The 18,297-nt window shown below is 45.6% G+C and overlaps 2 protein-coding genes across 4 annotated transcripts in view; one reads left to right on the forward strand and one right to left on the reverse strand.

The window, feature by feature from the left end:
• Nucleotides 1-18,297, forward strand: part of NUP54 (nucleoporin 54) — a 66,700-nt gene that overhangs the window by 12,975 nt on the left and 35,428 nt on the right. The window contains exons 13-15 of one of the 3 annotated variants that reach the window (XM_086890783.1): nucleotides 8,256-8,715; nucleotides 12,223-12,309; nucleotides 16,119-16,374. The gene's annotated coding sequence lies outside the window, so the exon portion shown is untranslated. The remainder of the gene's footprint in view (nucleotides 1-8,255; nucleotides 8,716-12,222; nucleotides 12,310-16,118; nucleotides 16,375-18,297) is intronic. The other 2 variants (XM_086890782.1, XM_086890784.1) reach the window with 2 other exon arrangements.
• On the reverse strand, nucleotides 643-17,444 carry PPEF2 (protein phosphatase with EF-hand domain 2). The gene is made up of 17 exons (XM_086890764.1): nucleotides 17,378-17,444; nucleotides 13,934-14,118; nucleotides 10,647-10,774; nucleotides 10,054-10,111; nucleotides 9,391-9,566; nucleotides 8,274-8,388; nucleotides 7,397-7,443; nucleotides 6,831-6,997; nucleotides 6,711-6,747; nucleotides 6,476-6,625; nucleotides 5,446-5,784; nucleotides 4,571-4,756; nucleotides 3,751-3,893; nucleotides 3,138-3,244; nucleotides 2,085-2,248; nucleotides 1,452-1,539; nucleotides 643-1,228 (listed from the first exon to the last, which is right to left on the reverse strand). Exons 2-17 carry the CDS (start codon nucleotides 13,992-13,994, stop codon nucleotides 1,047-1,049), a joined length of 2,148 nt encoding a protein of 715 aa, XP_086746890.1. The 5' UTR covers nucleotides 13,995-14,118; nucleotides 17,378-17,444; the 3' UTR covers nucleotides 643-1,046.

Below are 18,297 nucleotides of genomic sequence, written 5' to 3' on the forward strand. Positions count from 1 at the left end.
TTGTGCATTTTGAGTGTGTTTGTGGAAGCATGTTTCCATTACAATTGAAAAAGCATATGTAGAACTCTAGTTAAGGGGAAACAGGATTAGTTTCCTTTTGGAAGCTTAGTTCCAGTTACTAAACTGTCTGCACTGGGCAACAAGCTTGGTAAGAAATTCAGTGAGACTGGAATTCTCTCTTGGGGGCCGGGCTAGCAGTCTTAAGTCTTCTGCCTGCTGGACTGGGATGCTTCCATTTGAGAAACACGTTGTTTCTTGTTTTGCCAACTCTTCACACTACCCCACCTCACAAGCTGCAGTCTTTTATGCAGTCTTGATATGCTTTGAAAATAACTTGAATGTGCATCATAGGCTCCCTAGCAGGGAGCTTCATCTATTCATCTATTGCCCTGGCCTTTGAAAATGAAATTATCTCAATAGATTCCTGCCTGATTTCCTAGTCCCTCTGCTAGAGACAGTGTTGCACATTTGAGGTATTTTTCCCAAGATCCTGCTCTACTGCAAACACTTAGTAGCTCCAAACTTCCAGAACAAGCTTACCATCACACAGGAACATGAGCAGGGAAGTAGGGATCATGACTGGAGCAGCACTGCTGCTCCCAGAATTAACTAGAGAAGAAATGAACAGCCAAACAACAGCAATCTAGAAAAAATGGTTTATTAAAAGGAAAGCTGTGATCAAAGAGGGGCTACCTCTTTAAAACACTGCCTACAAGCAATACTTCAACTTCCACTTCACTGCTTTTTGAAAATACCTGTAACCTTTCCTCACACTGCCAAGAGAAGCTAAGTTGCATCTTCCCTTTGAGCAGGAAACTACTTAAAACACAGCTTCTTTTAAGAACAGCCCGAACTCAAGCGCAGCTCATCTGTTTCACCTGTTACCTTCCACAGATGGGTCACGGCTGCTGCCTACAGTGACGTCTGTTCTAAGCACCTGCCTTCCCTTTCCCTGCTTGCCATCTGCAGGCACCCTCTATGTTAGGTCAGGCAGTCCTGGCGTTGTGGAAATCAAGGCATGGAACGTGGTAACCCTGAGCAGGTTCTCACGCCGGGCACTGTTTGACGAGGCGGAAGGCTTCCAGGAACTCGTTGAAGTCAATGTTGCCATCCTTGTTAAAATCAATGCTGCGAACCAAGTCGTTAATGCCATCATCCGTGAGTTCAATGTTCATGTGGGAGCTGAACAGCTTCCAGGTTTGCTGGAATTCCTCAAAGGAGATGAGACCTGTGGAGGAGCATTTCAGATGCTGCAGCTGCATCTCCTGATGTGGAGATCACTGGCTAAAACACAGCTTCCAGCAGCAGAGAGGCAAATAGACATTTCAGAATCATGGGAGGGAGGAGGAGGATCCAAGCCTAAACAAAACCACCTCTAGACATACTAAAGGCAGCTCCAAAGCACAAGGGAACACAAGGCAGCGATCAACACCCCCTGCACACCTGCTCACCTGAATGGTCTCTGTCTATGATCCTGAATATGGTCTCTAAGTTGGATCTGTTTCGATAAATGACTTCCAGCAAGCTTGACTGGATGTGCTGAAAGACACAAAGACAGTTTTCATCCACCTGACACCTCTGCTCTCTGAGTTGTTACCGCAGATGTCTCCACAAATATTTTTTGCTCTCCAGAACTTGCCCTGGCCTTATCAACCAGGGGTGTGGACCCTCAACTGGACCCTTTGCGCAGCTGTAGAACAGACCATGGGCAACTTGTCCCTTCCCAACAGCCCTCTCCTGGGCTAACAGCGAGCCAGGCTGCATTTTATAACCACTGTGGAGTTACGTTTGCTGGGCATAATTAACAAACTGCTACTTGGAGAGTGGAATAGTTCTCCTACTCAAAAGCCTGCATCCAAAACTACCTCAAAATTTTGCTTTTGCATCCATCATCTATTTGTAAAATGGGCTGAGTGCCTCAGGACTATTAGAGCTCAGGCAAGACTTCCTATCAACTTTAGCGTGGCTTTGGATTATGCAGGAACCGTCCACTGCCCTTTTGCACCATAGTTGGTGTGCACGTGCCGGGGATCTGGTGAGCAGTTGGTCACATTGTGCTTTGATGGAAGGGGGTGAGTGCTTACCTCTTGGCTCCTCTGCTCCATGGCCAGGTCATCCAGCCAGGATTTGTATTCCAGCATTCCATCCTCGGTGCTGCGCACCAGCTGCGGCCTCAGCATTCGCCAGGGCAGCCCCAGCCGCAGCACCGACTCCACTGCTGTCGCCCAGTTGCTCAGAGTGATCCTTCCTGCAGGGAAAAGGGAGACACCTCTGGGACACAGGTAGGGGAAAGCATGTCAAGGCAAAGAAAGCCTGGAACAGTGACACATAGACAGTCTAGGTGCTGCTGACAGCACAGTGTTAATTTTGCAGTGCAGGTGCATGCACACCGCCCCCAAGCCTCAGCAAGCTTTTTATCATTGCAACAAATTGAGGCTATGAGGCTGCCAACATCTGAACAAAGGCAAGACACTGACTTTGGGTATTTGATTAGAAATTTGCAGCCCACTGCCCATTTTAGCAGCTGCTCTAACAACTGAGCTGGATTCCTGTGAACAGTTTTGCTGCCCACGAAGAGCACAATTCTCCCCATGAGCAGCTCTGCCAGCCACTTTTTGACCCCCAGCCCACCAGTGGACAGCAACACCTCTCAGTCACTGCACCAACACAGCAATCCTGTCTGCCAGAGAAGTAAGAACTCTCCACTCCTTCCTTCAGGCTCTGACAAGAAACAACTGCCACAGAAGACATCGCTTGCTTTGCTCTTCCCACTGATCCCCCTCCAGGGATGAGGAGGCTCTACAGACCACGCAACCCTTCTCAAGTGACACAGACATGTTCCAGGTTCTCTTTTCCAATGCTTCATCAGTATTTCAGCTGCAAGGAGCTCTTCTAGGACCGGCCTCGATTGCTACACATTAGGCTCATGATGTCCTGCTTTTCCAGCACCCCCACTTTATGGTGTCACTCAGAGGCATCCACAGAGACTGAGTAACAGCAAATGACCAATGGCAAGGTCTGATAGAGCCTCCCTGTGACAACTGTCCCTGAGAAGTCTCCCAGCCAGCCACAAACTCAGTCACTTCAGCCCTATCCAACCAGGCAAGGAACCCACACGCCCCTCAGCTCTGAGTTACCTGTATTGTCCCCGTCGTAGGCCTTGAAGGCACTGATGAGGGCTGAGGTGTGAGCAAAGAGCTTTTCCCGCAAGGCTCGAAAGGCTGACTCCTCTACTCTGCTTATTCTGGGGGATGCAGAACAGAGAGAAGTACTTGAAGGTCTTGCCATGAATCACAAGGAGAACTGCACCTTCCCTCCCAGTGTTCTACCTGGTTTGTTCATGGATTGCCCAGACCCTCACACAACTGCTCTGCTCAGCTACATCTCAGTGCTTGTGACAAGGCATAGTGTGCCCAGGGCATTTCCCTGCAGCTGATGCCAGGAGACCCTGCATTCATTTGTGAAGCAACAAAGCTAAAAAGAACCTCAGAAAAAGGTCAAAAGCTAAAACCTGGCATAAAAAAGCTGAAAAACAAGCAACCTTGAGAAAAATCCCCTTGGAATTTTGTTAACATTCCCTTCTCAAGCCTTGAGCAACTTCAAGTACAAAGCTTGATCCCTCCTTTAGAAGCTATTCTTTAGAAAATCAAGCTGTGAAAGTTCATCTTCAGGGTCAAACTTCGTAAAAGCGCATGAAGTATCCCCTTTGGAAATTTTGACCTGGCAAAGAGAGCAACTGGAAAGCCTTGCCTTTGGGTCATATTGAGCGTATGGGCTGTCTTGTTTGCTTGGTACTGAACAAAGTGGGGGATGAGGTCTGGTCCCAGCTTCACATAGGCTCCCCTGTTGCTGCCAATCTCGTAGTAGTTTGAGGCTGAAAAGATGGTCAACACCTAATCCCAAAAAAAGAGGCATTTGCAGTCAGTACATACATCCTGTAATATTTATATATGTGACAGCAACTCACTTGATCCCCTCCAGAAGGAACAGATTGTGAATACACCATTTTTTACATCTTTTACATCTTTACAGAGAAGAGGGAGAGTCAGGTGGCAGCTGGCCTGGAAGCCTCGCAGGTGTGAGTTCCTCATGGGTGGCACCAGTTAGACGTGCATCTGGCCACATGCTGGGCTGCTGCAATTCTGCGCTCTCGCCCATCAGTTCCTCTCTCCAGAGTCTGAGTGCCCTGACAAAGCCACTGACCTGACTCTGAATCTTCTGAGAACAGAACTGACCTGCAGCAAGCTCAGTAACACCCTTCTGTAGCACATCTGCAACAGCAGCTGCACTAAGTGGGGCCATGGCACAAGTGGGTTCTCAAGCACCACACACAAGGACACTGTTTGCCTGCACAGGCACGTCCCCAGCAGAGCAGGTGGCTTCAGATTGCCCTGAACTAAGACTTAGGATGGAAAACATTTCAGTTAACTCCCACTAAGCCTGTTCAAGGATTTTACATGTGCTTAGAGCCCCACTGGAAGAAATACAGAACTGAGACAAGTCACTCCCCCAGAAACCCTGTCCTGGGAGCATGGAAACCCAAGTATCCTTCACACCACCCCCAACTGACCTTGCGGTTGTGGCAGAACTCGTAGCCCTCCTGCTTGCACTCGTGAGAGCGGATCAGGAACTGCAAGCTGTACTTCTCAAGGAACTTCTCTGTCACATCAGGCCCAAAGTAGCATCCACCACCTCGCACCTTATTTTCTCTGCAGCCCTCCTGAGGCGTGGGGTCGCTCCAGAGGATGTCTAAAACCTGAAAGGATTGCTAAGTTCACTGAATCACTGAATCCCTCCCTAGACTGCTGCTATAACAGACATGTTTCTTGCATTCCAGCCAAAGACTGTCACAGACCTGGGCCACCTCACAAGTGGCAATATTGTTGGCCAGGAGCTACACACACATCCAAAGTGTCTGGGGAAAGAGAGATGCATAGGTCAGGCCTGATACAGGCTGCCTTTGCTAGCATTAAGATGCCCAAGAGCCTTATCTGTCTTCCTCTATCCCAAAACACAAGTCCCAGGGCAAGAACAACCAGCAGATCCTGTGGCTGTTAGCAGGCTCAGTATCAAATGCCTTTGGTCTCTAGCCAGGACATTCTGCAGCCTCTAGACACACAAGTGCTGACCCAGTAACCACTGTTTGGATTAAAGCTTAATTTCTTTAACCCTGACATCAATATATAGTGCTAGGGTGAAAAGGTGTGCAGTGCTGTAAAGTCACATTTAATGTCAAGTAACGGTGGTTTCAGAGCACACAGAAGAGACTCTCAGGCTGGAAAGGAAGTCCCCAGCTGCTCCTCTCAGAAAGTACCAAAGGGACCCAACAAAACATCCCCCCAGCCACACAGAGCAGCCTTTCCTGGTCACCTCCCACTGAAGGGCCAGCTGCTGCAGGAGGCACCCACAGCACACCTAGCTCAGGACCCTGCTTAGACTCCTCACCTGCTTCCACTCCTCCTGGCGACTCCAGCACGGCTCATCATCCGCACCCTTCAAGGAGACCATGCTGGAATAGGTGAGCTCCTCGGGCTCTGACTCACTGATGTCCACCAGCCGGCGGCACGTGTCGATTTGCTCCTGCACCGTCTGCCGGAGCCACCTGGTGAACTCCAGCCTGTTGGCTGTGCTGGGAGCCTGGGCTGACTGGGGCTGCAGGGATAACCTGGGAGCTGCCTCATTCCCTGCTGCATCAATGCCTGATTCCCTCTCACCATTTATGGCCTGTAGTTCTGCTTTTCTGCTCGACTCCTTTCTTTTCTTCAGCCTTAACACAGAAATAAACTGAAAGAGGTGAGAGAAATGGAGCTGGTAACACAGCATGAAAACCCAGATCTCCAGCTCTAACACCTTCTAATATTGGCAGCCTTGAAGTGATCCAAGCCCCCAGGCCCCACTCCCTTCTGCCATCAGCTGCTGCTTGACTGTGGGGAACTACTAGTGCCATCCTCTCATACAAGCCATCCTGGGTTTACAGCTGGGCCCTACATCCATCACATCTCACTCTTCCCTCATTGACTTCAGGCACACAGATTTCATCTGCAATGGCAACTGTGCAGCAGAGCAAAGGAAACATTAGTGACTAATACAAGAGTTGTCATTATATTTGGAGAAGGAAAGTGATATAGCCCAACTAGAGAGTGAGGCAGAGACAAGTTAAATGACTTATCAAAATCCTTCTGGAAATCTAGGGGGTAAAAGCAGGCTAAGGGGAGGATAAGCAGGACAACGTCTCATCATCACTGTTTTTACTTCAGCACCAGCACATATTCCAGAAACCAACAGTGCTTCATCCTGTCACAGCTCGTGCACACACACACACTAACAAACCAAAACCTACACCTAAACACAAGTTTCTCTAGGAAGACCATCTCTTAGATTTGTCTCATCAACAGCCAAGATGACATGCAGAAATGAGCTCCCCACCACAAATCAGCAACACTTGTCTTTTCAATAACTGGGAAATAAAACCTACTTTGTCCCTTTGAATTTTCTCAAGCATGTCCAGGTCAGTGGTGTCAGAGATGCCCCCGTGAATAATGAGGACTTTCTGATCAATCAGGGTGGCCAGGGGCAGCCAACAGAATACATTCTGAAACATCTTCAAGATTTTCTTCCCATGCACCTGAGCAAAAGTAAAAAAAAGATAAAGCATCAAGTCTTTTAAACACTTGTCTCACATGGTAAAGGAGACACAAACATCGGCCTACCTTGTATTTCTGCATCACTTCCTTGGTGAAACCATAGCTAAAGGAACAGGAGAAAGGAAGCTGAGTGGGATTTTGCACAACGCCCTCGACGTCGTGCTCAGCCCTGCACAGAAGCCGTACCGTAAGTTCACCATGTGGTCCTCGTGGTTCCCGCGGTTGAGATGAACCTCCTTGGGATAGATCAGGAGGAAGGTAAAGAGGATAACAAGGATCTCAAGGGACTGCTTGCCTCTGTCTACAAAGTCCCCATTGAACACGTAGGACTTGGAAGGGGAAGGAAGGCCGTTCTGTAAGAGCAAGGAACAGGCAGATATCACCAGAGAGGCCTCCCCAAGGTGTCCATATGCCCTCCCCCCAGCTGCAGTCACTCGCTCCTGGTCCCAGATTACAACAGATCCCTGCTCATATTTGTCCTGTGGGCCCCAGCAGTGAAACTGGCAGTCACAAAGGTTTATCACCGGTATCAGCAGTAGAAGACCCATTGGCAGTAATAAAAATGACATGGATATCAGATTTCCAAGTCAGCAAGGGAGTAAGCTACTGATTTGTGAAGCCATTTAAAACAAATCAAATTGACTTGGGGAATTGTACACAAATGACCCAATTTTGCAAATGCTTCTCAACACGACCCATGGGATACCCATTGCAATGCCTGGACAGCCTCCCTCTCCAAATTTGGTGCCTACCTTGTAAAAGATGAGGAACAAGTCATCCAGCTGGCCGTGCAAATCTCCTAGCAGGCACAAAGAGACAAGTCACAGCATATTTACCTTGAACTCAAAAAAACCCACCCATACATCCTTTATAAATTAATTCCCACTGAAATACTTTGAGAATGGGGTACATTCCACTACAGGGAATTGCAAGCCTAGAGGAAAAGGAGACGATGTAAGGCTTGAGCTGAAGTCTGAGAAGTGCAGTAAAAAATCCTACACCATTTGCTGAAGACTGATTTAGAAACTTTTTTCGTTTATCTCCTGTGATGGCACAGCACTGCACAAGATTGGTATTACATGGAAGAAAGCTTTGCATTCCACATAACAATTTAATTCTCATTTAACACAATATTGCAGAGAGAGGTTTTCCAGAGGCTGATAGCATGCAAAAGTCTGGGCTATGTATTTTGCAGAAATATCTCAATATTTTAGCATTAGTCAGAGTAGGAAAAAAGTAAAAAGCTTTGTCTCAAATTTACTTATAGGATGCAAAGATGCGATAACATTCCAGATCTGCATGCATTTGCTGGTGCTCACCCAGAACAGCTCCAGGATTTTGTTGTTTGAAAAAATCCCAGACCACAGGACGGGTCAGACCACTACCAAGTTCTGTGACCAGTCCTCAGCTGGGTGTGGTTTCTGTCATTTAATAAAACAGCTCCAAGTTTGGGGTTAGAGAAAAAAGGTCACCTGGGTATTTCAGACAGACCCAGCTGCCTCTCAAGTCATCACACACTCAGCTTATAGAGAGCATTTGTGTTCCAAGTTCAGTACAGAGGGAGGCATCGTGCTCTCACTATCATTTTCTCTCTGTCCCACCCTCCCATAGGAGCTGCAAGGGACCCACCACACACGGTGACCTCCTCGCTGTAGCAGGTGGAGACGTGGCTGATGTTTGGCAACTGCTTGAGGTGCTTCCTGGTCTCGTGCAGGAGGTTTAAGACATAGCGAGCATGGAGCTGCTACTGGGAGAAAGTGAAGGGATTAAAGCAGGAAATCAGTGGCCTCTGAGCAGCACTACTGTGGCTGCAAAGACTCTACCAGGATAGCCTGGATGGCAGAAACTCTCCCTGGGATGGCAGTCTGTGCTGACCTATGAGCTTACAAACAAGATGAGGGAAATATTGGCAAACTGCAGGATGGCAGACACTTGCCCAGTGCAGCTCAGCCTCAGCACTGAGAGGGCTGGCAAAGCAACCCTAAAGCCCCAGCATACCTTGTGGACAAGGCTATACCCACTAGGCCACATCACCTCCAGGAGCAGCTGAAATTCCAGCCCAATATCACAGGTAAGAAGTCGCTCCTCTAGAGCCTTCTTAGCTTTTCCACATTTAACAAGGCTGTGAGTTTCCACATATCCTGCAGTGATAGAGATGCTCAAAGCCAGGGTGTAGGCATTTAATACAGTTGGGATATGAGATAGCTTTGGTTTATGAGCTCTCTTTGGAGAAGGGGTGTTTTGGCCTATTTTGGAGTTCAAGCACATCAGCTGAGGGATGGCAGCAGAACACTGCAGCTGGATCAGGACTTGTCTTGTTAGTGCAGGAGCGGTACTCAGCTTCCTCATCAAAAAAAACTCACAGTTTACATTTTAAATCAGAGTTGCATAGCACAAAACACTGTTATTGGCTGTTTCTCTCTGGGCCATCCTATACTTGTTTACAAATTGAGAAATTCAAACAAACAACGGTGAAAAGTTTTAACATGACATGTTGCTAATTTTTCCCTTAAAAAATAAAACTCGGGTTAATCTTGATACACCCCTATATATAAAGTATTTGGTTTTGTTAGGAGTATATTTTCAAAAAAAAGAACATTTCCATGGCATTAGGAAATACCACATAGTTTCCAGCCCCATATTAGCAGCCAGCCAGCTGAGCTTGGTAAGAAAGCTAAGACCAAATCATCTATCCTACAGCCTTGTTCAGAGAAGGGAAAAACATGGTCCCTTTTGGGATCCTTACTTGTTTCTGTTGGAAAGCTTCCAGCAAGGCCGTGGCATGGTCAGGGAGGAGAGGGAAAGAGAGATGGGGTCCGGTGTAGGAGTCTGGCACCTCTATGGATTCATAGTCACAGTACTTTTCCAACTCTGCCTCTTTGTAACTCTCCCCGCTTATCAACATGCGACTGATAAAATCCCCTGGACAGCCAATAAGTGGGGTTGGTTTTTTTAAAAAAAAATTAAAAAAGAGAGAAACAAACAAAAAAGAGGTTAATTGGCTCCAGGTATCATTCTACCTCTATCAGTAATTTGCTACAGAAGAGCTGTTTACTTAGGCTGGCTCTCGGGAGCAGTTGCAGCCTGCTGCTCGGCACTGCTACAAATCTTGCAGCAAGGGAAAGGCTGCAGAGACCAATCTCCATGTGCACTGTGCACCATTCTGTGATTCTGTGAAAAAATACTCAACTTTTATGCCTCTATCCAGCTCCTAAGAGCAGGAATTACCCCCCATCCCTTGCACAGCTCATAGTCTCCAGGCAATTCACTCTATTCCTGATGCCATCACTGTTGAGACTCTTGGCCACATGTGCTATTCTGAAGATTGCCCAGCACTGGGCAATGAATAATACAAGGTGCAGCCTTTGGAACTGCTGGTGCCACATCTAACAATAGCACACACACTTACTCTCTTTGCTGCTGCTTGGTGTGAACTGGTCCATGAGGTAACTGAAGAAGTTGTGAAGCTGCAGGAAGAGGGAGAGCCCATCATTCACCCCAGAATTAAATTCAACCGAGTAGCAACCTATCATCATCATCTTTCTGGAAGTATTATCTCCGCCCTTCTCATGCTGTCTGCTATGTACAGCAACTCTCATTGTACCAAATTAAGTTTTGACTATCTTGATATTAATTCAAAACTGTGACTTTACCTTCAGCCACAGGCACAAGGATGCAATGAGCCCCTTCTCCCGCTGAGAGGAGTCAGCCATGTAAGAGAACTTCAATCCCAGTTAAAATGTAGCAAACCAAATAGACTTGCTTATTGTGTTCAGACTCCAGAAAAGCCCTGTTAAATGGCTCTTATGGCTCGCTTTTGAGGTTCATCACTTCGTGTTTTATGCAACATAAGCAGGCAGGGAATCCATAGGTTAAAACGAGGTAGGAAACCCTGCCCACTGAAGCACTTAGAGGGTTACCAGCCAGAGTCAGAAAGCCAGTCTGGCACAGAAACCACCTTCCCGTGCGTTTTCCTACCTTCTCTTTTCCTTGGCACCATACCTTGATCTGATCCTGCTCACAGGCATACTCAATGGATTGAAAGATTCTCCAGGTACAGCGGCGGCGCATTTCCAGCCGAGCCACGTGGCGCCGATACCATTGCTGGATCAAGACAGCTGCCTTGAAAGCTGGGGGACAACAACAGAACCAAGCTGCTGAGCAGCACTGCCTGCAGCTGAGGCACCTGCAACAGCTCCTTCCCCACCCCTGAACATGGAAGAGAACATATCCTTTTCAGGAAAAAGTTTCCAGGAGCTGTACTCTTGTGCCTAAGGGCAAAAAGACCCTCTTCTTTTTGCCTTTGTTTTTGCAAGAGCTTGACCTGACCAGAGACCTCTGAAGCACTTGCAACCACTGCTGCTGGTTCCTCAGCACCAGCGTGAACCACAAAGTATTAGGGCCTAAAAGCCCTAACATGCTCTTCAGTATTATTAGATAATATCCTCACTTCCTACCTACCATGATAATTTTTATGTCCATGTTACCATCCCTAGGAGCTCAGGCTTCAGGAAACCAGAAATCTAACTGAGGCCATGCAAGGACTTGGGGGAAGACAGGATACAAAGTTTCCTCTAGAGCCTTAGAAATATGGGGATTTTCTAACTCTCTTTATGAGAAATAAAAACCTCAGCTTTTGCAACTGTGCAAGAAGGATCCTATTGCAGCATTAATATCAACATACCATCACCTTACAATAAAATAAAGACAAAGCTACACCCACTGTGAAAAAGGGGAAGCAGAACTTTGGCCATTTAATGGCACAGAATGAACAAGATGCCAGAATTTTCAGGTGCCTGATTGAGATTGAAACCACAGCCAGGGCTGACACCAGCTATTTCCCACCAAATTATGGCCATCTGCCCTTTGATCTTTAAAACACAGCCTCTGTATTGTCCCAATTCCAGTGTGTTCCCTTCCAAGATGATTTCAGATGGGATGTGCGCACATTTCAATTGAAGTACATTGGTGCAGTTAAACATTCCCTTTTTCAAGCTGTGCCACAGAATTTTACGTACCTCTAGAGTCTCTCATCCTCCTTAGCTGGCCTTGATCCCATTTGGACCAGCTCTGCTACTTGGCATCTCTCTTTGGATTACACTGCGTGCCTTCCTGTTCCTTTCTGGAGCCCACCTGTGAGCCCTATACTTAAAACACCTTCTATCACTGATTCTCCATCACCTTTAGCTGAGGGGGGAAAGGGATGAGTGCTGTATCCACAGGCTGGCTTCAAAATCCAAGGAAAGTAACAGAGATAGGGAACTAGGCCTGCTGCAAAAGGTATATTCCCTTGCCATGTTCACCAAAGCAGCGAGAGCAATGGCAGGTGTGTGGGAAAACCTTCATTCAAAAGAAGAAAATCCCTCACCTCTACCCAAAGGCTGCTATACACTGGCAAGAGACAGAGACACCATATTAACTCCATCAGTTTGCACTAATTACACAACAAATGGCCCATTCATTACACAACAAATGGCCCTCCAGGTACCTCAGCAGGAAACAGTGACCTTTCCCTAAAGAAGGTATCTCTATGGATTATATATTAAAAATAATATTTTAAATTATGATTCTCTTTCAGCACTGGGAATTACAGAGCACAAAAAAGGAAGATCTACAGTTGCTGTTCAGCAGGAGTATGAGACACCCTAAAGCTGTGGGCAAGAAGGTAAGATTTGGCAAGCCTTAACTCAGGAGTAACTTCTGTATTCTTTGCCTTCTGTCTTGGTGAGAAAACACTGATCTGCTGGGCTTTGAAAAAATTCCTTGTGATGACTCCATGCATACCAATGAAAACCACAACTTTTGAAACAGTAAAAATTAAACCTATCAAAGACATGTTGTCAAGTGCACAGTTAACATAAATACCACCATCCACAGCGCTTAAGTGTTTACTCTGCTTTTACAGAGACCAACTCTGCAACTGAAAAAGCCTGGTATTGTAATTTAGCAGCTTACCCGGGGATTTATACCTGGCAGTGTTAGTATCAGTTTGGGGAAAAAAAACCCAACAAAACAAAAACAAAGAGAAAGACTTAGCCACATTTTATGATGAACCATACCATCTATCACATAAGCTGCTGCAAGCATATGAAAGTGGCAGCACTCAAACCAGACTTCACTCCAAGGCAGGGCCAGTTGAACAGCATTTTCCACTGCAAACAGCCTGCAGATCTCGTGCAGGGAGCAAAGGGATGACATCTGGCACACTGCATTTGGGCAGAAAGTCCTAAGCAGCTACCCTGCTGCAGATGGCCAGATCTGAAGGGTGTTGAGAACCTAAGGCTAGAAATTCCCGGAGGCTTTACTGCAGTGGGCTACTGTTGCTGAGGTATCAGATGTAATACAAGGTTTCTAATAAGTAACTAGTGTTGTGTTACACTTGATCATCTTAAAATAACCATGAGCTTGTTGGAAAAGGCCATGGACTGCTGGTGCTATGGGTGGTGGATGACAGGTAAGTGTAACTTAAATAGTTTTTCAACAGTAACAAGCACAAGTCTGAGTCACAAACTTGTCCCCAGTTTCAATCCATATTTTATTTTCCAACTACTTGCAAATGGTTTGTCGCAGCATGCTGTTCTGCCAGTGCCCAGGACTACATGATTCAAACAACAAAGTAAAAACCATTGATTTACTTTTTAACTCCTCCTTACATCTAAGGTCTTCCTCATCAACTCCCTCTGTTCCACAGCAGACACAGGCACACACCCACAAAACTGACACCGTTACAGAGGGCTTCATAAAAGTAAATCACCACAGCTTTGAGAGCCATAAACAAGTTAGATTATTAGCAGAGATGAAGAGCACTGTGCTGATCTAGTTAGACAAAATGCACACTTTGTTTTACAGCTTTTTATAGCCACACTGTTTCACTATCTTTATAACCAGATTTATTTTGGTTTTGCTAATGCATCTGCTCAATCAGACCTGCACCAGTAAGAGCCTTGGAAAATAATCCAGGAAAAGTAGCAGGGTAACAACTGTCTCACTGTCAGCAGAAACAAAACCTGCACTACGCAGCAAGTGTTTAATCCAGCAGGTTGGTCCTAATTGCTGCTTCATTTCTGGTTAGATTTTAACCTACTCCTCGCCTAAATTGCTATTATTTCCTCATCCCTGTTGTATTCTGCCTGACACCTGAGAACTCTTCTCACAGGATACTGAAAGATGCTCACTTCAATGCTATTAAAAAAAACAGGTAACTAAGAGGATAAACACATTCACTGCAACCTCCCCACAGCACATGCAGGACAAAACAAGAGAAGATCGCTTTTCCATGACTCACTCACCACTTTCAGACTTCTGCAGGGAGTACTTGTACTGGATATTTACAGAACTACCAGATCCCATGTTCTCCAACCAATGCTCCAACGTTGCAGACTGGCCCAGTGTCACCAAAACCACAAACGAGATGCAGGGAAGACCATTTGGTCAGAATCAAAACAGCTGCAACACGTCCCACAGCGCCAAGAATCTACAATTAAATATATTAACACTTAATATTAATGATCAGATGGCCTGTCTTGTGCCCAAGTACATTTTCCACTACCAGGTTTCTCCAGCTAATCCCAGACAAGCAGATGAAAACTTCTGTCTCACTGCTTCACATCTCAAGTGAGCTTTATTAACAGGAATCAGTTCAGCACCTTTAGCTACTTGCATAACAATAGGTACTGTGATTGTTTGGCAAACAGATAAAAAGCTTTTTAATACTGTTTAGTTTTTAATACTGTTAATTCATTAAAAAGTCATTAAGAAGCAGTGTGTGCAGACAAATATTTTGTAGTGCAGACAAATATTCACCCTGTAAAGGATAACTCATTATGAGGGATGAACACACACCTGATATTTAATCTGACCACAGCTAGCAGGAAGCTGAGTCTAAAATAACAATTAGCTACCAGAAGAAAATAACCAGCTTTGTTAAACACTGGTTGCCTTCATCTCATGCATCTGCTCAAGTGTGGGAGCTTATTATGCCATCAATTGCCAGTATAAAAGGACAGACATGCAGACTTAACCTCACTGCTGTGGAAGCTCCTGTCAGAGTAAACAGATCCTAATGCAAGATTAGGTCAAACTCGGAAGGAGTTGAGGATAACCAAATTGTCATTCACAGTCAGACTTATTTCCTCTGGAAAATAAACAGTCACGTAATACTGCCAAAGCAGCCCCAGGCTGTATCACTGAAGATTTCAACAGATTTTTATCTTCTTCTGAAATTCATGGTGGGGAAAGCTGCGAAATGGAGGGAAGGAAATAAACACCTGTAAAAATGTTAGGACTGGTGTTGGCAGGAGAACACAGCTGAAAGTATTTTGAGAGGTCAGGACAGATGAACTATAGAGGCACTTGCACCCAGGAGAAGAAACCTCCTCCTTTCCTCACTTCCTGCAATCCTTTTGCCTCCTATCCCTCTCCACCTAACCCTCTCAAAATAGCTCAGATCCACACAAACACTAATTGAAGGAGCACATCCGGTGTTGTGTAAGGTGAGCAATCCGTGTTTGCTCAGGAAGGTGAGCCCTGCTCAGCCACAGCACAGGGAGCTTTTAAAGCACAGCCAAGGCTGGAATTCTCTGTCCCTCACCCAGGATGCCCAGCTGTACAATGGCATCCTCACAGTGCCACGAGTGGGTGACAACAGGGTGCACTGCAATGCTCTCAGCAGAATATCTACACCCTTGTTTTATTCTAACAATCATGTGTCTTACCAATGTCACAAAATGCCTGAAATAGCTGCCAAATTACACCCAGTTTTACCTCGTGCTTCACCTTCTTTGTGCTCAAATAATGCAGGTACTCTGACAGCTTTCCACATTATTAACTGCTCCAAGGGACAAGTGCAGACAAAATGCACCAGTTTTAGCTCTTGTTTGTCACCTCCTGTACCAGGGAAATTGGAACTCAGGAAAAGGCTGACAACTTTTGAGCGTAGGCCCATCTGGCCTATCCAAACCAAAATTTCACTTAACACAGATCCGAGGATTCAGCAAGTTAACACTTTCCAGAGAAGCAATGATATAAGTTATTCATTCTGCATTGGCCCCTCTCCCAGGAACTAGAACATTTCTAGATTACTTGTAAAACAATGGAGAACAAATCTGAAGCAAACATTCAAATATGGTGTTCAGTACTTTGCCTGCTGAAGGTGTGTTCAGTGGTACCACCTGCCTACTTAGGTAAAATGTGACCTTCATACTGCTTGCCTGCTTTGATAAAGGCAGATGTTACCCCTGACCTTGGATTTGATGGCACCTTTGACAACAGTTTTTTTCTTACCTCATTCTCTCCCTACAAAGTAAACAGGTATTTATTATTAGGGCAGCCCTACTTTAAACACATTTCAGTCATCCATACGGAGGCATCACCTAATGTTAGTCTGCCCTAATTATCATATTATGGAAAGGCTTATCAACAGGTTCCTCCAAAGCAGTTCCTGGAGCCATGAACTTTTACATTTGTTGCCCTCAGATTTTTTTGTCAGGGGCACAACCTGAGCAAAGGAGTGCACAGGAGTAAATCAGGCTCCAATGGAATCAAACCTGTTCCAAGGCTGGAAAGACTGAGGAAGAAACAGAACAAGCACCTTGGATCCTTCCTCATCCATCCAACACTTCCCTTCCTAAACTCCTGTACCTGAAAAATAGAAGAGAAACAGAGGCATCAAGGCACAACCTCCAAGACAGGATGAACTGAGCAGCAGCAGCATCACTTCAGAAACTTCCAGGTGAGAAACATGATCCAGACAGCAAACAGCCAGCTACCAACCACCCCTTCCTCATCTTGCTCTTGTCTGCCAGTCCTCTCCCACAGAGATATTTCCTTCTCTCTGGAACAGGCTTTCCTCACACCTCCTTCACACAGGGCAGTCCCTGGTATGCACCACAGCACAGTGCCTGCCAGCAGACACCGACACACGGTAAAGGCAGGTGACAAAAGCCACTGCACACATTTAAACCACTACTAAAAAGTCATGGACTCAAGAGCCCCACATGGACACAGAATCTGTGAAACACCAAGTTCACGGCTTATGGGGAAGGCCACACACACACAGAGAGAAAATGGACATAGCCTGACCACCAGAGGTAATGTTTCACAGGCAGGAGAGAGACACAGCAGCCAGAATAATCCATGCACTTCCCAAGCCATTGGGTAACAGTTCTTGAAACTCCTCAAACGCAAGTTCAGTAACATCACCTGGTACCCCAGGAAATTCAGGAAAGGAAACCTTACACCAATCCACTCGAGTCAATCACCCCAAAACACAAACAACAAAAGCCTAGGTAAATTTCCTGACTTAGCCTACTTCTCCAAAACCAAAGCAAAGGACAGCATTCTGAACCAAATCCTACACACAAGGAACTTGTGCACATCAGACATTTGCAGGATGTGGTCCTCAACCCACAGGAAATAACTCAGCTCATGTGAAAGCCTGCTCCTAGCAAAGGTGACACTTCTTGTATCATGGATAGGATGCCCACTAACCTGACAGTTTTATAGGCATTCCAGCAATGGAGGAAACAGGTGAGCAGAACAGGGAAGGCAACAGGAGGACATAACAGACTAGAAAGTTTACTAGGGAAAAACCTAAAAGAGATGTTGAAGGGAACAAGTTCTGCTAAAAGGAAAAACAGCAAGAGTTTAAGAGCTACACATTAATTAAAAACCAATCAAATACTTCTTCCAAGGGAAAAAATGCTAGCAGGCACTAGGGAAAGCAACAATCCTACCTTGCCTCTGAGAGTAAATACCTAGGGGTATGGCCCACGTGCACATCAGACCTGGCACCACTCGTAGCTGCAAACAAGACGGTGAAGCGTGTTGTATTTCAAACACATACCCACAACACAGCTATTGCAACGCCAAAAAGGGGAATTACAGATACAAAACTCCCAAATGCAGTTTTCTACACCTTGGCATACAAAAAAGGATATTTTACTTCAAACTTGAAGCTCTTTCTGAAGACAAAACCCTGCTGCAAAGAATTAAAAAGGAAAATGCAACTTACCTTGCCAAGTCCTAATTTATGGATTTGTTGAGATAAACAGAACTGAAACTCTTCACTTGATAAATTTTGGTTGTGTTCAGTACCCAAATGACCGATGATTTCTGATGCTATTTTTTTAGTTACAAATGCAAATTCTCCTCCTCAGAATCCAAAAAATAAAGTAAGGTGTTCCCTTGGGCAGGCAGCACAACAGGCCATGTCTGTGTGCACGTGCAATCCAGAACTGGTGCAGACACTTTGATTTATTTATTGCCCAGTTATGAGCAGCCTTAAGAATCCTCTACCATGTGATGCTTAATAAAGGCTACAGATCTCAACTGGATTAGGATTACTCAAGGGATTATGAATGAGAAATGCAGCACGTTGGCCTCTCTCATCCTAGGAGTCAGCTCTTACACACTTCCAAGCCACCCCCTGTTAAACGCAAACTTCTGGAGGAAAAATAATGCAAGGTTTCACCCCTTATCTGTGTTGGGCTGAAAAAGTATCTAGGGATTTGTAGCTACGTAATCCCTAGTGCAGAAAGGAAGGGATGTGAAAAAAAGCAAGGATAATTTAACTTGTTTTATTATTTCACAATTCCAGGGCTTGAGAAAGCAAGAAAATGACGGTTCTTTCACACTTTAAAAACTGTACACACAA

This window comes from Cyanistes caeruleus, chromosome 5 (genome assembly GCF_971803275.1).
Source record: "Cyanistes caeruleus chromosome 5, bCyaCae1.hap1.1, whole genome shotgun sequence".
Taxonomy (NCBI): Eukaryota; Metazoa; Chordata; class Aves; order Passeriformes; family Paridae; genus Cyanistes; species Cyanistes caeruleus.